Source organism: Pseudophryne corroboree, chromosome 9 (genome assembly GCF_028390025.1).
Source record: "Pseudophryne corroboree isolate aPseCor3 chromosome 9, aPseCor3.hap2, whole genome shotgun sequence".
Classification (NCBI taxonomy): Eukaryota; Metazoa; Chordata; class Amphibia; order Anura; family Myobatrachidae; genus Pseudophryne; species Pseudophryne corroboree.
In genome coordinates, this window is record NC_086452.1 from 206569865 (window position 1) to 206595316 (window position 25452).

Below are 25452 nucleotides of genomic sequence, written 5' to 3' on the forward strand. Positions count from 1 at the left end.
CAGGGAAAGAGAGAGAGAAATGTATAGATTGAGTAATGTATAGTTAGAGAGAGAAATGTTTAGATAGAAAAATGAATAGGTATATAGTAAGAGAAATGTATAGATAAATGTATTGTTAGAAAAATATATAGAAAGAAATATTTAAAAAAGTATAGATTAATGTATAAAAAGAGAGAGAAATGCATAGATAGATAAATGTATAGGTAAATGTGTAGTTAGAAAATATACAGAATATGCAATCCCGGGCGAATCGCGCCTTTTTTCCGCCCGTTTAAAAATTCGCCAGCACTCGACAGCCGCAGCCCTGCCGCCGGGACCATGAATTCACCATATGCAATGCATAACGGATTCGACACACCCCTTGGCGGATAACGGCCCAATCGGCGAGTAGTGGGCGTCCCGAATTCGACTGCCCGCCGAAAGCAGCCCTTTATTAGGGCTTGTTTGCTGCGTGCTCTGCAGCCATTTTGTGAACCTGCAGAGAGGTGTGAGGAGGTGCAGAGCTAGCAAATTGGTTGTTTGCTGTGGTATCGTTTGGACACCCCAGCAGGCTTTATTCCAGGACAGACAGGAGGATACCTGTTACCCCGGAGGAGAGCCATTTTCGGAGCTTTTACAGCATTTGTAGGTAAGTACCACATGTGGGTCTGGTGTTGCATGTATGTGTTTGTGTAGTGGGGGTTGCCATGAGGTGTACATGGGGTGTTTGGGTATGTGTATAGCTCCTGCTTGTTTTGCTGCATTTTTTTGTGGATTTTTGTGTTTTGGGGTAGTTTTTCAAGTTTTTTTCTTTTTCTTAAAATGACTTTTTGGGTCTTGCTTTTACATTGGTGTACCTCCAGCATGTGCAGGATTGATTTTTGGCTAGTTTGGGCTGATTTTAGTGTGTGTCGGTAGCAATGCGGTCGACATGTTGTGGTGTTTGTTTGTCAAACATGTTTCTTCCCTCCTATTTTAGCTCTGGTGTACCTCCTTTTGTGTGCAGGGATGCTTTTCGGTTAGTTTGGGGTGATTTGGAGCAAGTTTGGTCGGCCATGCGGCCGACGTGGTGTCGGTTGTATGCCAAACATGTTTTTTTCCTCCTCTTTTAGCTCTGGTGTACCTCCTGAGTGTGCAGGGATGCTTTTCGGTTAGTTTGGGGTGATTTGGAGCAAGTTTGGTCGGCCATGCGGCCGACATGTGGTGTCGGTTGTATGCCAAACATGTTTTTTTCCTCCTCTTTTAGCTCTGGTGTACCTCCTGAGTGTGCAGGGATGCTTTTCGGTTAGTTTGGGGTGATTTGGAGCAAGTTTGGTCGGCCATGCGGCCGACATGTGGTGTCTGTTGTATGCCAAACATGTTTTTTTCCTCCTCTTTTAGCTCTGGTGTACCTCCTGAGTGTGCAGGGGTGCTTTTTGGCTAGTGTGTGTCAGCCATTTTGGGTGTGTCAGCCATTTTGCGTGTGTCAGCCATTTTGTGTGTCAGCCATGGTTGATTTCCAGTATGTGCAGGGATGCTTGTACAGGGTTTTTTTTTGTTTGTTTTTTGTTTTGTTTTGTGCTTTGGTCCTGCTTGAGAACTGGGGTCCCAGCAGCATGATGTGATTGCATTTAATTATGTAATGTGTTAAATTTTTAAATATATATAATTTTTTTTTATTTTTGTCTTTTTAAAACAGAGATGTCAAGGGACAAGCAGCCCCGATCCCCCCCTTCCCCCACCCACTCGGATCTATCCCTGCATAGCAACGAGGAGTGGGAGCCGACCCAGGAGGGGGATACGACCGACCAGGCATGCAGTGACCAGCCGCGGTCGTCAAGGGCCCATGAGAAGACTAAGAAAAAGCCTAGTAGAAAGGTACTGACAACACCTGCAGACACAAATAGCATCCAACTTGACCCACCCTAGTTTGCGCACTGCCATGCACACCTACAGGTATATGTGCGCAATGCCAGGGATACTGACACTCACAGGTACACACCGATCTCATTAAATGCATGTTTTTTTTTTTTTCAATCCCTAAAGGCAAGAAGCCAGCCAGAGGAGCAGTCGGAGGAGGAAGCCTCTGGTGAAGATGCAGGACCGAAAAAGCCGCGTGGCCCCAGATACACTGAGGCGGAAAACTGTGCTCTAGTGGATGGCGTCGACAGGTCCTACGACGTTCTGTATGGACCAAGGGCACAGACCACAGCAGCTAGGACAAAGCGAAACATCTGGGATGCCATCGCGAGCCAAGTCACTGCAGTATCTGGAAACCGCCGGAGCACCAGAAACTGCATGAAGCGGTACAGTGATTGCCGCAGACAGACCAAAAAGAAGATGGGGATTCAGCGCCGACATGAGACCGCTACGGGAGGTGGACCGGCTCTCAACCTGAAGTGGCTACCCTGGGAGAATGTTATTAGAAGGCGCATGAACCCTGCCATGGTCGAAGGAGTTCGCGGAGGTGTGGACTCTAGCCGTCCTGCTGGCTTTCCCAAGGAGGAAGAACTGCCCAGAAGACGGAAGAAGGCGGGAGATAAGCAGTCCAAAAGGAGGCCTGATGGTAAGAATAAATTCAGATGAGCTGTATTAACGAAAAAATTGTTTTGTACTTGCTAATGTGATTATTTTTTTTTCAGACAGGCCTGCCCAGAGGACATCACCTGCGCGCAGGACATCGCCAGCGCGCGGACCGACACCTGCGCAGCAGGCATCGACAGCAGCGCGCGGGCCGACACCTGCGCAGCAAGCATCAGGAGCGCGCAGATCTTCACCTGTGCGCCACAGATCGTCATCGCACAGTTTGTCACCTGTGCACCAGACGACGTCGGCGCGCAGACTATCACCTGTGGGCCAGACATCAGCGCACAGAACTTCACCTGTGCGCCATACACCGTCGGCGACCACACCACAAGATGGGCGCCAAACTACAGCTCCTGCGCGCAGGTCATCACCAGATCGTCGTATCTCCAGGAGCTCTGGGACTGTGACTGAAGAGCCTCAAGACACAACCCTTGTGGACCCATCACCCGATCTGTTTGAGTCTACAGGGTTAACAGACGAGACTTTTCTTGGGTTTGAGGACAGCCGTGCAGACGTATCCAGCCAGACCCTTGAAAAGTCTTCAGATACGAGGACAAGTGAAGCTCCTGGAGCAGCGGCACCACAGGATGGAGAAGGTTTGTATTTAATTTTTTGGGGTGTGGGGTTCAGCAGTTTTGTATAGTTTATTAACTTAAACAAAAAATTATTTTGCAAACAGTGGTGCCACGGACCAGCAGCGGACTAGCTTCGGGAATTGGTTCCTACTACAGGCCGGATCTCCTCCTACAGGAGTCGTCAGAGGATGACGAGGTGGAAGTGCAGCAGGCTGCAGTTGCTACATCCCTGTGTGAGTAAATAGAATTGTGAGCCTTCAAACAAATGTATGATGAATGTGTATTAAATTTTCTAATTTTCTTTTCAGCTGCCCAAATGCAAGTGGTGGCAGACGTCCAGGAAGGGCAGAATCCCTCAACTGTTCAGAGGGTTCACACCCTGGCATCGGAGATTACTTCCCGCCAGGATACGTACACAAATGTCGTTGGAAGCAGACGGGACAACATTGAGAGGACAATGGAGAAGATGTCAAACAGTCTGCTTGAAATGCAGAAGGCTCTTGCCGACAGCATGGCCACAATGCTACAGGTCAGAATGGAAGATCATAGGGAGACTATGGACGTCCTTCACATTCTGGCCGAATCCATGAGCCGGCTCGTGGAGAACACAACATGTCTGGCACACAGCAATACCAACATGTCGGAGAGCCATCGACAATCCTCATCCAGCCAACAGCTCATCGCAACCACACTGCAGATGATCTATGACAAGCTCCCAGAACCAGCTCATCAACACGCTGGTGATCCATTTCCGCCGTCACAAGCCACAAGGACGCCTCGTACCCTTCCTCAACTACCATCCCAGTACAGACAGTCACAGATGTACCAGGGATATACAGGGATGTACCCCACCCACCAGATGCCTCCACCACCGGCCGCCACATCTACAGCCGCATGGGCACAGAGGCCCAGTCAACGTACTACCCAGCCTCCCAGGACATCGACACCCCACACTCAGGAGGAACACCAGGATCCGGACAGACTTCCACCATAAGCCCGGTCGCATTGTTTTATTTACTTCTATGTTTTTCATGTATCCCTTTCTTCCCCTCCCATTAGTTTTTTTTTTTTTCTTACTATTGTTTTTTCTTTGTTGGGCTTCCCATCCGTGACCGGGTACTACCAAGGAGCTTTGTGTAGGCATACATGCGCGGGCATGTATGCGGGCGCGTGTGGTAACGGATGAAAGCTCCTTGTGGCTACATGTATGATGGGCCAAAGAGCAATTCTGATACCACTCTTTTACCCAAAAAATCCTTTTTGTAATGGTGTACAATAGGCTTTCACTGTTGTGTGAATTTACTATTCACTAGTGTGTGTTTTTGGCTTATTCATAGGATTGGGTGGAAAATTGAAGTGGACGGCATAAGTTCGTGTTGTGCGTACCAAGGTGAGTAGAGCAATGTTTCAATGTATATATTCTAGAAACTTTGGACCGCCTGCCTTTGTGGAACCACACAGCCCAGCAATGGGTCATGCTGGTCTGTGTGGTTCCACAAATGTTAGCGTGTCAAAGTGCTGACCACTGACGCCACTATTCCACTTTGGACCGCCTGCCTTTGTGGAACCACACAGCCCAGCAATGGGTCATGCTGGGCTATGTGGTTCCACAAATGTTAGCGTGTCAAAGTGCTGACCACTGACGCCACTATTCCACTTTGGACCACCTGCCTTTGTGGTACCACACAGCCCAGCAATGGGTCATGCTGGGCTATGTGGTTCCACAAATGTTAGCGTGTCAAAGTGCTGACCACTGACGCCACTATTCCACTTTGGACCGCCTGCCTTTGTGGAACCACACAGCCTAGCAATGGGTCATGCTGGGCTGTGTGGTTCCACAAATGTTAGCGTGTCAAAGTGCTGACCACTGACGCCACTATTCCACTTTGGACCGTCTGCCTTTGTGGAACCACACAGCCCAGCAATGGGTCATGCTGGGCTGTGTGGTTCCACAAATGTTCTTGGAAAGAAATGAACATGACTTTAGTGTCTTTACTTAATATACTTTTTTTCTTTTCCCCACAGATATCTATCTACACAAGAAAAGAATATAAAGAATAACAAACTACTTTTTTGTTTTATTACCTTACAATTTTTCTTCAATAAATTTTTAAAAAGAGAAGTTTTCTGTGGTTTTTATTAAAAAATATTTGATATGAAGTTGAATTGTACAGAAGTAGGTCGCACATGGAACATCAGGGGAACTGTGTGTCTCTTCACATCCATGCCACTTGGGAAGGAAACACTGCAAGACCTGTGGAAGAGAACAGTATGAGGTTCCAGCTAATGGTAAAGTGTCACCCTGGTACTGAAAAGAAGAGGTACAATCAACACGACACAAGCAGGTTACAGTGGGCCCAAATGCAATCCCCCGGCACTTGCGTCACTACACATCCAAACATTCCCTTGACCAGTATTGGTGTATCAGGGAATGATTGGATGTGCAGTTTGGCAAATGCCGGAGGGCTGCACTTTGGACATGTCGGGGTGACTTGGACAAGAGGGAGTTTAGGGAAATACATCTCACCTGAGGGGGAGTTGTCTGCTACATGGCGGAGGGTCAGGTCCACATCACAAGTTGGTCGCCCATGGAACATCAGGGGAACTGTGTGTCTCTTCACATCCACGCCACTTGGGAAGGAAACACCGCAAGACCTGTGGAAGAGAACAGTATGAGGTTCCAGCTAATGGTAAAGTGTCACCCTGGTCCTGAAAAGAAGAGGTACAATCAACACGACACAAGCAGGTTACAGTGGGCCCAAATGCAATCCTCCGGCACTTGCGTCACTACACATCCAAACATTCCCGGACAAGCATTGCTGTATCAGGGCATGATTGGATGTGCAGTTTTGCAAATGCCGGAGGGCTGCACTTTGGACATGCCGGGGTGATTTTGGACAAGAGGGAGTTTAGGGAAATACATCTCACCTGAGGGGGGTTGTCTGCTACATGGCGGAGGGTCAGGTCCACATCACAAGTAGGTCGCCCATGGTAGAGTTGGATAAAATGGTCCAAAATTTGCAGCAAACCAACAACAGGAGAAAACAGGGGGTAACGATTCGTCAACAGGACAAAACAGGCCTGGGAATGCACATCAACAGGACGTAAAACTCTGAAATACATAAATAAAGAAGTTTTTTTAGAATATTACAATGTCAGTTTACACAATAATACAAATGTTATAAGTATACTCACAGGCAACCGAAAAAAAGTTTTGTATCACTGTCCGCCGGGAATCATCTCCTTCATCCATACCCACCGGTACAGCAGAAGAACGGTTCCCGCGTCGGAAAGCACTGCGACGAAGAGTCACCGGCAAACGGTTTGCGACACATATGTTGTGTAAAATACAACATGCATTTACCATGCCGCAAACCTTCGCCGGTGAGTACAAAAGAGCATCGCCGGAAGTGTCTAAACATCGAAACCGGCTTTTAAGTACACCGAAGGCACGTTCAATTATTTGCCTCGATGCAATGTGTGTCTCTTGGTAACGTTTTTCTGCTCTACCAACAGGATTAGACAATGGGGTCAAGAGCCACGATTTGTTTGGATAACCCGCATCACCTATATAGAAAAGGAAAAAAATGGTAGTTAATCTAAAAAATAATAAAAAAATAATAAAATAATATAAAATAAAAACAATTTAAATACATACCTAACAGCCAGCCACCAGGCATGTTTCCTGTTTCGAACTTGTCAAACAGCGATGACTGGCTTAGGATGAAGGAGTCGTGAGACGATCCAGGAAATCCCACAAAAATGTTCAAAAATCTCATGTTAACATCACAGACCGCCTGTACATTCAGGGAATGGAAATGTTTTCGGTTCCGAAAACATTCTTCTGAATTCCGTGGCAGTCTGATCTGCACGTGGGTACAGTCAATCGCTCCCAGCACATTGGGAAATTTGTATTTGGTGAAAAAGCCTAATTTGATCTCACGACATTCGCTGTCCGTCTCTGGAAATGTGATGTACTGGATCGTCAATTTGCGGAAAGCCCTAATGACCTGGGTTATACAGCGCGACAGTGTCGACTGTGAAAAACCGCATGTTTGAGACAGTGTAGGCTGGAATGTGCCTGACGCCAAAAAATGTAACGTACCCAGCAGTTTCTGGAAACCGCTGACTGCACGGTTGGACCGGGCCCGAGGTTCCAGGTCAGCCTCCAACAGAGCGTACAGCGAATATATGTCGCGAGTCGATAAGCGATAATTTTGTATCACCTCGAACTCGCTGAGATCCTCCAGTTCACGCCTAGTGCGATACTGGCGTGGACGTGGAAATGAAACCCGCAATACTGGCTCACCCAATGCAGACATTTGCTGATCTTGATCCTGATGTTCACCAGCACTCTCTTCCTCCATGCTTGCAGCCAGCATGAACATCACAATCTGGTCAGAGAATGGCTCCATTATTGTAGTCAGTACAAAAATAGGAATGTGTTTTAAAACGCAGGAATTTTCCTAAAAAAACGATTCCACAACAGAGCTGACTGTAATGGCTCCTTCTCCCTGAATGTCTCACACCGGGAGTGAGGAGATAGGAGGTGCTTTGCAGAAGTGTATCCTGGGTAAAACTGTGGAATCATGGGTACATTTCCCTCAGGAGAGTGAAGAAAAAAATATTCTTTTAAAAAATCAATTAAATAATACTTGTGCCTCCAAAAAAGACAAACCAAGTACCTAATCCCTCCTAATATAAATAGATATGCTATTACCAAAAAAAAAAACACCAAAAAAAAAATGTTTTACATTTTTTTTATTAGTTTCACCCACCAAAGTGTGGCGGATTGAAAATGTCGAATTTGCGGTCTAAAAGCACTGTTGTCGAATTTCCAAACTTCCATTGAATAGACTTTGGTCGAATTGCAGCATTTGTACCATTGCAAAAAAAGTCGAATTTGACAAAAGTCGAATTTCCAAAAGTCGAATTTTGAATGTCCGTTTTTTAGCGTAAAGTACTGGATTGCATTGTCGATTTTTTTTTTTTTTTTGGCGAAAAAGTCCCGAAATTCGACAATTTCAGGAATTCGACAGCAATTGCATATACCCCATAAATGTATAGTTTAAAAAATATTTAGAAATATAGAAAAATGCATAAATGGAGTAATATAGAAAAAATAAGAATTTACTCACCGGTAATTCTATTTCTCGTAGTCCGTAGTGGATGCTGGGAACTCTGTAAAGACCATGGGGAATAGCGGGCTCCGAAGGAGACTGGGCACTCTAAGAAAGAATTAGGACTACCTGGTGTGCACTGGCTCCTCCCTCTATGCCCCTCCTCCAGACCTCAGTTAGGGAAACTGTGCCCGGAAGAGCTGACACAATAAGGAAGGGATTTGGAATCCCGGGTAAGACTCATACCAGCCACACCAATCACACCGTACAACTCGTGATACTATATCCAGTTAACAGTATGAACAACAACTGAGCCTCACGAACAGATGGCTCATAACAATAACCCTTTAGTTAGGCAATAACTATATACAAGTATTGCAGACAATCCGCACTTGGGATGGGCGCCCAGCATCCACTACGGACTACGAGAAATAGAATTACCGGTGAGTAAATTCTTATTTTCTCTGACGTCCTAGTGGATGCTGGGAACTCCGTAAGGACCATGGGGATTATACCAAAGCTCCCAAACGGGCGGGAGAGTGCGGATGACTCTGCAGCACCGAATGAGCAAACACAAGGGCCTCCTCAGCCAGGGTATCAAACTTGTAGAATTTTGCAAATGTGTTTGAACCCGACCAAGTAGCAGCTCGGCAAAGTTGTAAAGCCGAGACCCCTCGGGCAGCCACCCAAGAAGAGCCCACTTTCCTCGTGGAATGGGCTTTTACTGATTTAGGATGCGGCAGTCCAGCCGCAGAATGTGCAAGTTGAATCGTGCTACAGATCCAGCGAGCAATAGTCTGCTTAGAAGCAGGAGCAGCCAGCTTGTTGGGTGCATACAGGATAAATAGCGAGTCAGTTTTCCTGACTCCAGCCGTCCTGGAAATATATATTTTCAGGGCCCTGACTACGTCCAGTAACTTGGAATCCTCCAAATCCCGAGTAGCCGCAGGCACCACAATAGGTTGGTTCACATGAAAAGCTGAAACCACCTTAGGAAGGAATTGGGAACGAGTCCTCAATTCCGCCCTATCCATATGAAAAATCAGATAAGGGCTTTTACATGACAAAGCCGCCAACTCTGATACACGCCTGGCCGACGCCAAGGCCAACAGCATGACCACTTTCCACGTGAGGTATTTTAGCTCCACGGTTTTAAGTGGCTCAAACCAATGTGACTTTAGGAAATCCAACACCACGTTGAGAGCCCACGGTGCCACTGGAGGCACAAAAGGGGGCTGAATATGCAGCACTCCTTTAACAAAAGTCTGAACTTCAGGCAGTGAAGCCAGTTCTTTTTGGAAGAAAATCGACAGAGCCGAGATCTGGACCTTAATGGAACCCAATTTTCGGCCCATAGTCACTCCTGACTGTAGGAAGTGCAGAAATCGACCGAGCTGAAATTCCTCCGTTGGGGCCTTCCTGGCCTCACACCAAGCAACATATTTTCGCCATATGCGGTGATAATGTCTTACGGTCACATCTTTCCTAGCTTTAATCAGCGTAGGAATGACTTCCTCCGGAATGCCCTTTTCTTTTAGGATCCGGTGTTCAACCGCCATGCCGTCAAACGCAGCCGCGGTAAGTCTTGGAACAGACAGGGCCCCTGCTGCAGCAGGTCCTGTCTGAGCGGCAGAGGCCATGGGTCCTCTGAGATCATTTCTTGAAGTTCTGGGTACCAAGCTCTTCTTGGCCAATCCGGAACCACAAGTATAGTTCTTACTCCACTCCTTCTTATTATTCTCAGTACCTTGGGTATGAGAGGCAGAGGAGGGAAAACATAAACCGACTGGTACACCCACGGTGTCACTAGAGCGTCCACAGCTATCGACTGAGGGTCCCTTGACCTGGCGCAATATCTTTTTAGCTTTTTGTTGAGGCGGGACGCCATCATGTCCACCTGTGGCCTTTCCCAACGGTGTACAATCATTTGGAAGACTTCTGGATGAAGTCCCCACTCTCCCGGGTGGAGGTCGTGCCTGCTGAGGAAGTCTGCTTCCCAGTTGTCCACTCCCGGAATGAACACTGCTGACAGTGCTAACACATGATTTTCCACCCATCGGAGAATCCTTGTGGCTTCTGCCATCGCCATCCTGCTTCTTGTGCCGCCCTGACGGTTTACATGGGCGACCGTCGTGATGTTGTCTGACTGGATCAGCACCGGCTGGTGTTGAAGCAGGGGTCTTGCCTGACTTAGGGCATTGTAAATGGCCCTTAGTTCCAGAATATTTATGTGTAGGGAAGTCTCCTGACTCGTCCATAGTCCTTGGAAGTTTCTTCCCTGTGTGACTGCCCCCCAACCTCGAAGGCTGGCATCCGTGGTAACCAGGACCCAGTCCTGTATGCCGAATCTGCGGCCCTCTAGAAGATGAGCACTCTGCAGCCACCACAACAGCGACACCCTGGTCCTTGGAGACAGGGTTATCAGCCGATGCATCTGAAGATGCGATCCGGACCACTTGTCCAACAGATCCCACTGAAAGATCCTTGCATGGAACCTTCCGAATGGAATTGCTTCGTAAGAAGCTACCATCTTTCCCAGGACTCGCGTGCAGTGGTGCACCGACACCTGTTTTGGTTTTAGGAGGTCTCTGACTAGAGATGACAACTCCTTGGCCTTCTCCTCCGGGAGAAACACCTTTTTCTGTTCTGTGTCCAGAACCATCCCCAGGAACAGTAGACGCGTTGTAGGAACTAGCTGCAACTTTGGAATATTCAGGATCCAGCCGTGCTGTTGTAGCACTTCCCGAGCTAGTGCTACTCCGATCAACAACTGTTCCCTGGACCTCGCCTTTATAAGGAGATCGTCCAAGTACGGGATAATTATAACTCCCTTTTTTCGAAGGAGTATCATCATTTCGGCCATTACCTTGGTAAATACCCTCAGTGCGGTGGACAGACCAAACGGCAACGTCTGAAATTGGTAATGACAGTCCTGTACCACAAATCTGAGGTACTCCTGGTGAGGAGGGTAAATGGGGACATGCAGGTAAGCATCCTTGATGTCCAGTGATACCATGTAATCCCCTTCGTCCAGGCTTGCAATAACCGCCCTGAGCGATTCCATTTTGAACTTGAACCTTCTTATATAAGTGTTCAAGGATTTCAAATTTAAAATGGGTCTCACCGAACCTTTCCGGTTTCGGTACCACAAACATTGTGGAATAGTAACCACGTCCCTGTTGAAGGAGGGGTACTTTGGTTATCACCTGCTGGGAGTACAGCTTGTGAATCGCCTCCAGCACCGCCTCCCTGTCTGGGGGAGTAGTTGGCAAGGCTGATTTGAGGAAACGGCGAGGGGGAGACGTCTCGAATTCCAGCTTGTACCCCTGATGCCAGTTGGCAAATATCCCTCTGTGCATCTCTCATGTATAAGACTACGTCTTTAATATGCTCTACAGTTAGCAATATAGTGTCCCTGTCAAGGGTATCAATGTTATCAGACAGGGAACCTGACCACGCAGCTGCAGCACTGCACATCCATGCTGAAGCAATAGCTGGTCTCAGTATAATACCTGTGTGTGTATACACAGACTTCAGGATAGCCTCCTGCTTTCTATCAGCAGGTTCCTTTAGGGCGGCCGTATCCGGAGACGGTAGTGCCACCTTCTTTGACAAGCGTGTGAGCGCTTTATCCACCCTAGGGGATGTTTCCCAACGTGACCTATCCTCTGGCGGGAAAGGGTACGTCATTAGTAACCTTTAAGAAATTACTAGTTTCTTATCGGGGGAAGCCCACGCTTCTTCACACACTTCATTTAACTCCTCAGATGGAGGAAAAACTGGTAGTTTTTTCTCTCCAAACATAATACCCTTTTTTGTGGTACCTGGGGTAACATCAGAAATGTGCAACACATTTTTCATAGCCTCAATCATGTAACGTGTGGCCCTATTGGAAGTTACATTAGTCTCATCGTCGTCGACACTGGAGTCAGTATCCGTGTCGACATCTGTGTCTGCCATCTGAGGTAGCGGGCGTTTTAGAGCCCCTGATGGCTTTTGAGACGACTGGGCAGGCACAGGCTGAGAAGCCGGCTGTCCCATATTTGGTATGTCGTCAAACCTTTTATGTAAGGAGTCGACACTGTCACGTAATTCCTTCCACATAACCATCCACTCAGGTGTCGGCCCCGCAGGGGGTGACATCACATTTATAGGCATCTGCTCCGCCTCCACATAAGCCTCCTCATCAAACATGTCGACACAGCCGTACCGACACACCGCACACACACCGGGAATGCTCTGACAGAGGACAGGACCCCACAAAGCCCTTTGGGGAGACAGAGAGAGAGTATGCCAGCACACACCAGAGCGCTATATAACACAGGGATTAACACTATAACTGAGTGTTTTCCCTTATAGCTGCTTATATATATATATTGCTGCGCCTAAATTTAGTGCCCCCCCTCTCTTTTGTACCCTTTTGCAGCTTGAAACTGCAGGGGAGAGCCAGGGAGCGATCCTTCCAGCGGAGCTGTGAGGGAAAAATGGCGCCAGTGTGCTGAGGGAGATAGCCCCGCCCCTTTTTCGGCTGACTTTTCTCCCGCTTTTTTTATGGATTCTGGCAGGGGTATTTATCACATATATAGCCTCTGGGACTATATATTGTGATTTTTTGCCAGCCAAGGTATTCATATTGCTGCTCAGGGTGCCCCCCCCCAGCGCCCTGCACCCATCAGTGACCGGAGTGTGAGGTGTGCATGAGGAGCAATGGCGCACAGCTGCAGTGCTGTGCGCTACCTTGTTGAAGACCGAAGTCTTCTGCCGCCGATTTTCCGGACCATCTTCATGCTTCTGGCTCTGTAAGGGGGACGGCGGCGCGGCTCCGGGACCGGACGATCGAGGTCGGGTCCTGTGTTCGATCCCTCTGGAGCTAATGGTGTCCAGTAGCCTAAGAAGCCCAAGCTAGCTGCAAGCAGGTAGGTTCGCTTCTTCTCCCCTTAGTCCCTCGTAGCAGTGAGTCTGTTGCCAGCAGATCTCACTGAAAATAAAAAACCTAAAATATACTTTCTTTTCTAGGAGCTCAGGAGAGCCCCTAGTGTGCATCCAGCTCAGCCGGGCACAAGATTCTAACTGAGGTCTGGAGGAGGGTCATAGGGGGAGGAGCCAGTGCACACCAGTTAGACCAAAAGCTTTTAGTTGTGCCCAGTCTCCTGCGGAGCCGCTATTCCCCATGGTCCTTACGGAGTCCCAGCATCCACTTAGGACGTCAGAGAAATATACAGATAGATAGAGAAATGTATAGAGAGATTAATGTATAGGCAGAGAGAAAATAAGATTTTACTTACCGGTAAATCTATTTCTCGCAGTCCGTAGTGGATGCTGGGGACTCCGTAAGGACCATGGGGAATAGACGGGCTCCGCAGGAGACAGGGCACTTTAAGAAAGAATTAGGACTACTGGTGTGCACTGGCTCCTCCCTCTATGCCCCTCCTTCAGACCTCAGTTAAGGAAACTGTGCCCAGAAGAGCTGACAGTACAAGGAAAGGATTTTGGAATCCAGGGTAAGACTCATACCAGCCACACCAATCACACCGTATAACTCGTGATAAACTTACCCAGTTAACAGTATGAACAACAACAGAGCATCAGACAAACCTGATGCAACCATAACATAACCCTTATTTAAGCAATAACTATATACAAGTATTGCAGAAGAAGTCCGCACTTGGGACAGGCGCCCAGCATCCACTACGGACTACGAGAAATAGATTTACCGGTAAGTAAAATCTTATTTTCTCTAACGTCCTAGTGGATGCTGGGGACTCCGTAAGGACCATGGGGATTATACCAAAGCACCCAAACAGGCGGGAGAGTGCGGATGACTCTGCAGCACCGAATGAGCAAACTCAAGGTCCTCCTCAGCCAGGGTATCAAACTTGTAGAACTTTGCAAAGGTGTTTGAACCCGACCAAGTAGCTGCTCGGCAAAGCTGTAATGCCGAGACCCCTCGGGCAGCCACCCAAGAAGAGCCCACCTTCCTTGTGGAATGGGCTTTTACTGATTTTGGATGCGGCAATCCAGCCGCAGAATGAGCCTGCTGAATCGTGTTACAGATCCAGCGAGCAATAGTTTGCTTTGAAGCAGGAGCACCCAGCTTGTTGGATGCATACAGGGTAAACAGCGAGTCAGTTTTCCTGACTCCAGCCGTTCTGGCTACATAAATCTTCAAAGCCCTGACTACATCTAGTAACTTGGAATCCTCCAAGTCACGAGTAGCCGCAGGCACCACAATAGGTTGGTTCAAATGAAAGGATGACACCACCTTCGGAAGAAATTGCGGACGAGTCCGTAACTCTGCCCTGTCCATATGGAAAACCAGATAGGGGCTTTTACATGACAAAGCCGCCAATTTAGACACACGCCTAGCCGAAGCTAAGGCCAATAGCATGACCACTTTCCACGTGAGATATTTTAACTCCACAGTCTTAAGTGGCTCAAACCAGTGAGATTTCAGGAAACTCAATACCACGTTAAGATCCCAAGGTGGCACAAAAGGGGGCTCAATATGCAGCACTCCCTTTACAAACGTCTGAACTTCAGGAAGAGAAGCCAGTTCCTTTTGAAAGAAAATGGATAGGGACGAAATCTGGACCTTAATGGACCCTAATTTTAAGCCCATAGTCACTCCCGCCTGTAGGAAGTGAAGGAAACGGCCCAGTTGGAATTCCTCTGTAGGGGCCTTCCTGGCCTCACACCAAGCAACATATTTTCGCCATATACGGTGATAATGTTTTGCGGTCACGTCCTTCCTAGCCTTTATCAGCGTAGGAATAACCTCATCCGGAATGCCTTTTTCCGCTAGGATCCGGCGTTCAACCGCCATGCCGTCAAACGCAGCCGCGGTAAGTCTTGGAACAGACAGGGTCCCTGTTGCAACAGATCCTGTCTGAGAGGCAGAGGCCATGGGTCCTCTGTGAGCATTTCTAGCAGTTCCGGATACCAAGCCCTTCTTGGCCAATCCGGAACAATGAGTATTGTTCTCACTCCTCTTTTTCTTACGATTCTCAGCACCTTGTGTATGAGAGGAAGAGGAGGAAACACATAAACCAACTGGAACACCCACGGAGTCACTAGTGCGTCCACAGCTATCGCCTGAGGGTCTCTTGACCTGGCGCAATACCTTTGTAGCTTCTTGTTGAGGCGGGATGCCATCATGTCCACCTGTGGCAGTTCCCATCGATTTGTAATCTGTGTGAAGACTTCTTGATGAAGTCCCCACTCTCCCGGGTGGAGGTCATGCCTGCTGAGGAAGTCTGCTTCCCAGTTGTCCACTCCCGGAATGAACACTGCTGACAGTGCTTGCACGTGATTCTCCGCCCAGCGAAGAATTCTGGTGGCTTCTGCCATTGCCACCCTGCTTCTTGTGCCGCCCTGGCGGTTTACATGAGCCACTGCGGTGAGGTTGTCTGACTGAATCAGCACTGGTTGGTTGCGAAGCAGAGGCTCCGCTTGACTCAGGGCGTTGTATATGGCCCTTAGTTCCAGGATATTGATGTGCAGACAAGTCTCTTGACTTGACCACAGCCCCTGGAAGTTTCTTCCCTGAGTGACTGCCCCCCACCCTCGGAGGCTTGCATCCGTGGTCACCAGGACCCAGTCCTGTATGCCGAACCTGCGGCCCTCGAGAAGGTGAGCACTCTGCAGCCACCACAGAAGAGACACCCTGGCCCTGGGGGATAGGGTAATCAGCCGATGCATCTGAAGATGCGATCCGGACCACTTGTCCAACAGATCCCACTGAAAGGTCCTCGCATGGAACCTGCCGAAGGGAATGGCTTCGTATGATGCCACCATCTTTCCCAGGACTCGCGTGCATAGATGCACCGACACCTGTTTTGGTTTTAGGAGGTCTCTGACCAGAGTCACGAGCTCCTGGGCCTTCTCCTCCGGGAGAAACACCTTCTTCTGGTCTGTGTCCAGAATCATGCCCAGGAAGGGCAGACTCGTCGTAGGAATTAGCTGCGACTTTGGAATATTCAGAATCCAGCCGTGCTGTTGTAACACCTCCCGAGAGTGTGCTACGCTGATCAGCAACTGCTCTCTGGACCTCGCCTTTATGAGGAGATCGTCCAAGTATGGGATAATTGTAACTCCTTGCTTTCGCAGAAGCACCATCATTTCTGCCATTACCTTGGTAAATATTCTCGGTGCCGTGGAATGGGCTTTCACTGATTTAGGATGCGGCAGTCCAGCCGCAGAATGTGCAAGCTGAATCGTACTATAGATCCAGCGAGCAATAGTCTGCTTTGAAGCAGGTGCACCCAACTTGTTGGGCGCATACAGGATAAATAGCGAGTCAGTCTTTCTGACTCCAGCTGTCCTGGAAACATAAATTTTCAGGGCCCTGACTACGTCCAACAACTTGGAAGCCTCCAAGTCTGTAGTAGCCGCAGGCACCACGGTAGGTTGGTTCAGATGAAAGGCTGATACCACCTTAGGGAGAAATTGGGGACGAGTTCTCAATTCTGCCCTATCCATATGGAAAATCAGATAAGGGCTTTTACATGACAAAGCCGCCAATTCTGATACACGCCTGGCCGAAGCCAAGGCCAACAACATGACCACTTTCCACGTGAGATATTTCAATTCCACGGTTTTAAGTGGCTCAAACCAATGTGACTTTAGGAAATCCAACACCACGTTGAGATCCCAAGGTGCCACTGGAGGCACAAAAGGGGGCTGAATATGCAGCACTCCCTTAACAAAAGTCTGAACTTCAGGCAGTGAAGCCAGTTCTCTCTGGAAGAAAATCGATAGAGCCGAAATCTGGACCTTAATGGAACCCAATTTTGTAGGAAACGGACTGTAGGAAGTGCAGGAAACGGCCCAGCTGAAATTCATCCATTGGGGCCTTCCTGGCCTCACACCACGCAACATATTTTCGCCAAATGCGGTGATAATGGTTTGCGGTCACTTCTTTCCTAGCTTTAATAAGCGTAGGAATGACTTCCTCCGGAATGCCCTTTTCCTTCAGTATCCGGTGTTCAACCGCCATGCCGTCAAACGCAGCCGCGGTAAGTCTTGGAACAGACAGGGCCCCTGCTGCAGCAGGTCCTGTCTGAGCGGCAGAGGCCATGGGTCCTCTGAGATCATTTCTTGAAGTTCCGGGTATCAAGCTCTTCTTGGCCAATCCGGAACAATGAGTATAGTCCTTACTCCTCTTCTCCTTATTATCCTCAGTACCTTTGGTATGAGAGGAAGAGGAGGGAACACATAAACCGACCGGTAAACCCACGGTGTCACTAGAGCGTCCACAGCTATCGCCTGAGGGTCTCTTGACCTGGCGCAATATCTTTCTAGCTTTTTGTTTAGGCGGGACGTCATCATGTCCACATGTGGCCTTTCCCAACAGTTTACAATCAGTTGGAAGACTTCTGGATGAAGTCCCGACTCTCCCGGGTGGAGGTCGTGCCTGCTGAGGAAGTCTGCTTCCCAGTTGTCCACTCCCGGAATGAACACTGCTGACAGTGCTAACACGTGATCTTCCGTCCATCGGAGAATCCTTGTGGCTTCTGCCATCGCCGTCCTGCTTCTTGTGCCGCCCTGTCGGTTTACATGGGCGACTGCCGTGATGTTGTCTGACTGGATCAGTACCGGCTGGTTTTGAAGCAGGGGTTTTGCCTGACTTAGGGCATTGAAAATGGCCCTCAGTTCCAGAATATGTATGTGTAGGGAAGTCTCCTGACTTGACCATAGTCCTTGGAAGTTTCTTCCCAGTGTGACTGCCCCCCAGCCTCGAAGGCTGGCATCCGTGGTCACCAGGACCCAGTCCTGTATGCCGAATCTGCGGCCCTCTTGAAGATGAGCACTTTGCAGCCACCACAGCAGAGACAGCCTGGTCCTTGGAGACAGGGTTATCAGCCGATGCATCTGAAGATGCGATCCGGACCACTTGTCCAACAGGTCCCACTGAAAGGTTCTTGCATGGAACATGCCGAATGGAATTGCTTCGTAGGAAGCTACCATTTTTCCCAGGACTCGCGTGCAGTGATGCACCGACACCCGTTTTGGTTTTAGGAGGCCTCTGACTAGAGATGACAGCTCCTTGGCTTTCTCCTCCGGGAGAAACACTTTTTTCTGTTCTGTGTCCAGAACCATCCCCAGGAACAGTAGACGTGTCGTAGGGACCAGCTGTGACTTTGGAATATTTAGAATCCAGCCGTGCTGTTGTAGCACCTCCCGAGATAGTGCTACCCCGACCAACAACTGTTCCCTGGACCTCGCCTTTATCAGGAGATCGTCCAAGTACGGGATAATTAAAACTCCCTTTTTTCGCAGGAGTATCATCATTTCGGCCATTACCTTGGTAAATACCCTCGGAGCCGTGGATAGACCGAACGGCAACGTCTGGAATTGGTAATGACAATCCTGTACCACAAATCTGAGGTACTCCTGGTGAGGATGGTAAATGGGGACATGCAGGTAAGCATCCTTGATGTCCAGTGATACCATGTAATCCCCCTCGTCCAGGCTTGCAATAACCGCCCTGAGCAATTCCATCTTGAACTTGAATTTTTTTATATATGTGTTCAAGGATTTCAAATTTAAAATGGGTCTCACCGAACCGTCCGGTTTCGGTACCACAAACATTGTGGAATAGTAACCCCGTCCTTGTTGAAGTAGGGGCACCTTGACTATCACCTGCTGGGAATACAGCTTGTGAATTGCCTCTAGCACTGCCTCCCTGCCTGAGGGAGTTGTTGGCAAGGCAGATTTGAGGAAACGGCGGGGGGGAGACGTCTCGAATTCCAGCTTGTACCCCTGAGATACTACTTGAAAGATCCAGGGATCCACCCGTGAGCGAGTCCACTGATTGCTGAAATTTTTGAGACGGGCCCCCACCGTACCTGGCTCCGCCTGTGGAGCCCCAGCGTCATGCGGTGGACTTGGAGGAAGCGGGGGAGGACTTTTGCTCCTGGGAACTGGCTGTATGCTGCAGCTTTTTCCCTCTACCTCTGCCTCTGGGCAGAAAGGACGCGCCTTTAACCCGCTTGCCCTTATGGGGCCGAAAGGACTGTACCTGATAATACGGTGCTTTCTTTGGCTGTGAGGGAACATGGGGTAAAAATGCAGACTTCCCAGCTGTTGCTGTGGAAACGAGGTCCGAGAGACCATCCCCGAACAACTCCTCACCCTTATAAGGCAAAACTTCCATGTGCCTTTTAGAATCTGCATCACCTGTCCACTGCCGAGTCCATAACCCTATCCTGGCAGAAATGGACATTGCACTTATTTTAGATGCCAGTTGGCAAATATCCCTATGTGCATCTCTCATGTATAAGACTGCGTCTTTAATATGCTCTACGGTTAGCAATATAGTGTCCCTGTCTAGGGTATCAATATTTTCCGACAGGGAATCTGACCACGCAGCTGCAGCACTGCACATCCATGCTGAAGCAATAGCTGGTCTCAGTATAATACCTGTGTGTGTATATACAGACTTCAGGATAGCCTCCTGCTTTCTATCAGCAGGTTCCTTTAGGGCGGCCGTATCCGGAGACGGTAGTGCCACCTTCTTTGACAAGCGTGTGAGCGCTTTATCCACCCTAGGGGATGTTTCCCAACGTGACCTATCCTCTGGCGGGAAAGGGTACGTCATTAGTAACCTTTAAGAAATTACTAGTTTCTTATCGGGGGAAGCCCACGCTTCTTCACACACTTCATTTAACTCCTCAGATGGAGGAAAAACTGGTAGTTTTTTCTCTCCAAACATAATACCCTTTTTTGTGGTACCTGGGGTAACATCAGAAATGTGCAACACATTTTTCATAGCCTCAATCATGTAACGTGTGGCCCTATTGGAAGTTACATTAGTCTCATCGTCGTCCACACTGGAGTCAGTATCCGTGTCGACATCTGTGTCTGCCATCTGAGGTAGCGGGTGTTTTAGAGCCCCTGATGGCTTTTGAGACGACTGGGCAGGCACAGGCTGAGAAGCCGGCTGTCCCATATTTGGTATGTCGTCAAACCTTTTATGTAAGGAGTCGACACTGTCACGTAATTCCTTCCACATAATCATCCACTCAGGTGTCGGCCCCGCAGGGGGTGACATCACATTTATAGGCATCTGCTCCGCCTCCACATAAGCCTCCTCATCAAACATGTCGACACAGCCATACCGACACACCGCACACACACCGGGAATGCTCTGACAGAGGACAGGACCCCACAAAGCCCTTTGGGGAGACAGAGAGAGAGTATGCCAGCACACACCAGAGCGCTATATAACACAGGGATTAACACTATAACTGAGTGTTTTCCCTTATAGCTGCTTATATATATATATATATATTGCTGCGCCTAAATTTAGTGCCCCCCCTCTCTTTTGTACCCTTTTGCAGCTTGAAACTGCAGGGGAGAGCCAGGGAGCGATCCTTCCAGCGGAGCTGTGAGGGAAAAATGGCGCCAGTGTGCTGAGGGAGATAGCCCCGCCCCTTTTTCAGCTGACTTTTCTCCCGCTTTTTTTATGGATTCTGGCAGGGGTATTTATCACATATATAGCCTCTGGGACTATATATTGTGATTTTTTGCCAGCCAAGGTATTCATATTGCTGCTCAGGGTGCCCCCCCCAGCGCCCTGCACCCATCAGTGACCGGAGTGTGAGGTGTGCATGAGGAGCAATGGCGCACAGCTGCAGTGCTGTGCGCTACCTTGTTGAAGACCGAAGTCTTCTGCCGCCGATTTTCCGGACCATCTTCATGCTTCTGGCTCTGTAAAGGGGACGGCGGCGCGGCTCCGGGACCGGACGATCGAGGTCGGGTCCTGTGTTCGATCCCTCTGGAGCTAATGGTGTCCAGTAGCCTAAGAAGCCCAAGCTAGCTGCAAGCAGGTAGGTTCGCTTCTTCTCCCCTTAGTCCCTCGTAGCAGTGAGTCTGTTGCCAGCAGATCTCACTGAAAATAAAAAAACTAAAATATACTTTCTTTTCTAGGAGCTCAGGAGAGCCCCTAGTGTGCATCCAGCTCAGCCGGGCACAAGATTCTAACTGAGGTCTGGAGGAGGGTCATAGGGGGAGGAGCCAGTGCACACCAGTTAGACCAAAAGCTTTTAGTTGTGCCCAGTCTCCTGCGGAGCCGCTATTCCCCATGGTCCTTACGGAGTCCCAGCATCCACTTAGGACGTCAGAGAAATATACAGATAGATAGAGAAATGTATAGAGAGATTAATGTATAGGCAGAGAGAAAATAAGATTTTACTTACCGGTAAATCTATTTCTCGCAGTCCGTAGTGGATGCTGGGGACTCCGTAAGGACCATGGGGAATAGACGGGCTCCGCAGGAGACAGGGCACTTTAAGAAAGAATTAGGACTACTGGTGTGCACTGGCTCCTCCCTCTATGCCCCTCCTTCAGACCTCAGTTAAGGAAACTGTGCCCGGAAGAGCTGACAGTACAAGGAAAGGATTTTGGAATCCAGGGTAAGACTCATACCAGCCACACCAATCACACCGTATAACTCGTGATAAACTTGCCCAGTTAACAGTATGAACAACAACAGAGCATCAGACAAACCTGATGCAACCATAACATAACCCTTATTTAAGCAATAACTATATACAAGTATTGCAGAAGAAGTCCGCACTTGGGACGGGCGCCCAGCATCCACTACGGACTACGAGAAATAGATTTACCGATAAGTAAAATCTTATTTTCTCTAACGTCCTAGTGGATGCTGGGGACTCCGTAAGGACCATGGGGATTATACCAAAGCACCCAAACAGGCGGGAGAGTGCGGATGACTCTGCAGCACCGAATGAGCAAACTCAAGGTCCTCCTCAGCCAGGGTATCAAACTTGTAGAACTTTGCAAAGGTGTTTGAACCCGACCAAGTAGCTGCTCGGCAAAGCTGTAATGCCGAGACCCCTCGGGCAGCCGCCCAAGAAGAGCCCACTTTCCTCGTGGAATGGGCTTTTACTGATTTAGGATGCGGCAGTCCAGCCGCAGAATGTGCAAGTTGAATCGTGCTACAGATCCAGCGAGCAATAGTCTGCTTAGAAGCAGGAGCAGCCAGCTTGTTGGGTGCATACAGGATAAATAGCGAGTCAGTTTTCCTGACTCCAGCCGTCCTGGAAATATATATTTTCAGGGCCCTGACTACGTCCAGTAACTTGGAATCCTCCAAATCCCGAGTAGCCGCAGGCACCACAATAGGTTGGTTCACATGAAAAGCTGAAACCACATTAGGAAGGAATTGGGAACGAGTCCTCAATTCCGCCCTATCCATATGAAAAATCAGATAAGGGCTTTTACATGACAAAGCCGCCAACTCTGATACACGCCTGGCCGACGCCAAGGCCAACAGCATGACCACTTTCCACGTGAGGTATTTTAGCTCCACGGTTTTAAGTGGCTCAAACCAATGTGACTTTAGGAAATCCAACACCACGTTGAGAGCCCACGGTGCCACTGGAGGCACAAAAGGGGGCTGAATATGCAGCACTCCTTTAACAAAAGTCTGAACTTCAGGCAGTGAAGCCAGTTCTTTTTGGAAGAAAATCGACAGAGCCGAGATCTGGACCTTAATGGAACCCAATTTTCGGCCCATAGTCACTCCTGACTGTAGGAAGTGCAGAAATCGACCGAGCTGAAATTCCTCCGTTGGGGCCTTCCTGGCCTCACACCAAGCAACATATTTTCGCCATATGCGGTGATAATGTCTTACGGTCACATCTTTCCTAGCTTTAATCAGCGTAGGAATGACTTCCTCCGGAATGCCCTTTTCTTTTAGGATCCGGTGTTCAACCGCCATGCCGTCAAACGCAGCCGCGGTAAGTCTTGGAACAGACAGGGCCCCTGCTGCAGCAGGTCCTGTCTGAGCGGCAGAGGCCATGGGTCCTCTGAGATCATTTCTTGAAGTTCTGGGTACCAAGCTCTTCTTGGCCAATCCGGAACCACAAGTATAGTTCTTACTCCACTCCTTCTTATTATTCTCAGTACCTTGGGTATGAGAGGCAGAGGAGGGAAAACATAAACCGACTGGTACACCCACGGTGTCACTAGAGCGTCCACAGCTATCGACTGAGGGTCCCTTGACCTGGCGCAATATCTTTTTAGCTTTTTGTTGAGGCGGGACGCCATCATGTCCACCTGTGGCCTTTCCCAACGGTGTACAATCATTTGGAAGACTTCTGGATGAAGTCCCCACTCTCCCGGGTGGAGGTCGTGCCTGCTGAGGAAGTCTGCTTCCCAGTTGTCCACTCCCGGAATGAACACTGCTGACAGTGCTAACACATGATTTTCCACCCATCGGAGAATCCTTGTGGCTTCTGCCATCGCCATCCTGCTTCTTGTGCCGCCCTGACGGTTTACATGGGCGACCGTCGTGATGTTGTCTGACTGGATCAGCACCGGCTGGTGTTGAAGCAGGGGTCTTGCCTGACTTAGGGCATTGTAAATGGCCCTTAGTTCCAGAATATTTATGTGTAGGGAAGTCTCCTGACTCGTCCATAGTCCTTGGAAGTTTCTTCCCTGTGTGACTGCCCCCCAACCTCGAAGGCTGGCATCCGTGGTAACCAGGACCCAGTCCTGTATGCCGAATCTGCGGCCCTCTAGAAGATGAGCACTCTGCAGCCACCACAACAGCGACACCCTGGTCCTTGGAGACAGGGTTATCAGCCGATGCATCTGAAGATGCGATCCGGACCACTTGTCCAACAGATCCCACTGAAAGATCCTTGCATGGAACCTTCCGAATGGAATTGCTTCGTAAGAAGCTACCATCTTTCCCAGGACTCGCGTGCAGTGGTGCACCGACACCTGTTTTGGTTTTAGGAGGTCTCTGACTAGAGATGACAACTCCTTGGCCTTCTCCTCCGGGAGAAACACCTTTTTCTGTTCTGTGTCCAGAACCATCCCCAGGAACAGTAGACGCGTTGTAGGAACCAGCTGCAACTTTGGAATATTCAGGATCCAGCCGTGCTGTTGTAGCACTTCCCGAGCTAGTGCTACTCCGATCAACAACTGTTCCCTGGACCTCGCCTTTATAAGGAGATCGTCCAAGTACGGGATAATTATAACTCCCTTTTTTCGAAGGAGTATCATCATTTCGGCCATTACCTTGGTAAATACCCTCGGTGCGGTGGACAGACCAAACGGCAACGTCTGAAATTGGTAATGACAGTCCTGTACCACAAATCTGAGGTACTCCTGGTGAGGAGGGTAAATGGGGACATGCAGGTAAGCATCCTTGATGTCCAGTGATACCATGTAATCCCCTTCGTCCAGGCTTGCAATAACCGCCCTGAGCGATTCCATTTTGAACTTGAACCTTCTTATATAAGTGTTCAAGGATTTCAAATTTAAAATGGGTCTCACCGAACCTTTCCGGTTTCGGTACCACAAACATTGTGGAATAGTAACCACGTCCCTGTTGAAGGAGGGGTACTTTGGTTATCACCTGCTGGGAGTACAGCTTGTGAATCGCCTCCAGCACCGCCTCCCTGTCTGGGGGAGTAGTTGGCAAGGCTGATTTGAGGAAACGGCGAGGGGGAGACGTCTCGAATTCCAGCTTGTACCCCTGATGCCAGTTGGCAAATATCCCTCTGTGCATCTCTCATGTATAAGACTACGTCTTTAATATGCTCTACAGTTAGCAATATAGTGTCCCTGTCAAGGGTATCAATGTTATCAGACAGGGAACCTGACCACGCAGCTGCAGCACTGCACATCCATGCTGAAGCAATAGCTGGTCTCAGTATAATACCTGTGTGTGTATACACAGACTTCAGGATAGCCTCCTGCTTTCTATCAGCAGGTTCCTTTAGGGCGGCCGTATCCGGAGACGGTAGTGCCACCTTCTTTGACAAGCGTGTGAGCGCTTTATCCACCCTAGGGGATGTTTCCCAACGTGACCTATCCTCTGGCGGGAAAGGGTACGTCATTAGTAACCTTTAAGAAATTACTAGTTTCTTATCGGGGGAAGCCCACGCTTCTTCACACACTTCATTTAACTCCTCAGATGGAGGAAAAACTGGTAGTTTTTTCTCTCCAAACATAATACCCTTTTTTGTGGTACCTGGGGTAACATCAGAAATGTGCAACACATTTTTCATAGCCTCAATCATGTAACGTGTGGCCCTATTGGAAGTTACATTAGTCTCATCGTCGTCGACACTGGAGTCAGTATCCGTGTCGACATCTGTGTCTGCCATCTGAGGTAGCGGGCGTTTTAGAGCCCCTGATGGCTTTTGAGACGACTGGGCAGGCACAGGCTGAGA

At 48.9% G+C, this 25452-nt stretch overlaps 1 protein-coding gene and 1 long non-coding RNA gene across 3 annotated transcripts in view; one reads left to right on the forward strand and one right to left on the reverse strand.

Annotated features, from left to right (window-relative positions):
* Positions 1-1654: 1654 nt before the first annotated feature.
* On the forward strand, positions 1655-4204 carry LOC134956891 (uncharacterized). Its single transcript, XM_063938766.1, has 5 exons — positions 1655-1836; positions 2005-2524; positions 2601-3140; positions 3224-3352; positions 3428-4204. The coding sequence occupies exons 1-5, from the start codon at positions 1660-1662 to the stop codon at positions 4111-4113; spliced, it is 2052 nt and encodes a 683-aa protein (XP_063794836.1). The 5' UTR covers positions 1655-1659; the 3' UTR covers positions 4114-4204.
* Positions 4205-5650: 1446 nt separating this feature from the next.
* LOC134956892 (uncharacterized) overlaps positions 5651-25452 on the reverse strand; it is a 79911-nt gene continuing 60109 nt past the window's right edge. The window contains exons 1-4 of one of the 2 annotated variants that reach the window (XR_010186269.1): positions 6778-6889; positions 6315-6686; positions 6048-6231; positions 5651-5774 (exon numbers count right to left, since the gene is read on the reverse strand). This is a non-coding gene — a long non-coding RNA (uncharacterized LOC134956892). Of the gene's footprint in view, positions 5775-6047; positions 6232-6314; positions 6687-6777; positions 6890-25452 lie in introns of those variants that run through there. The other variant, XR_010186268.1, reaches the window with a different exon arrangement.

Excerpts from the sequence above, each read along its gene's own strand:
- LOC134956891 (XM_063938766.1), top strand. The coding sequence starts at position 1,660 with ATGTCAAGGGACAAGCAGCCCCGATCCCCCCCTTCCCCCACCCACTCG. Across the intron at positions 2,525-2,600 it reads GTCCAAAAGGAGGCCTGATG|ACAGGCCTGCCCAGAGGACA; the intron begins GTAAGAATAAAT and ends TTTTTTTTTCAG. Across the intron at positions 3,141-3,223 it reads GGCACCACAGGATGGAGAAG|TGGTGCCACGGACCAGCAGC; the intron begins GTTTGTATTTAA and ends TTTTGCAAACAG.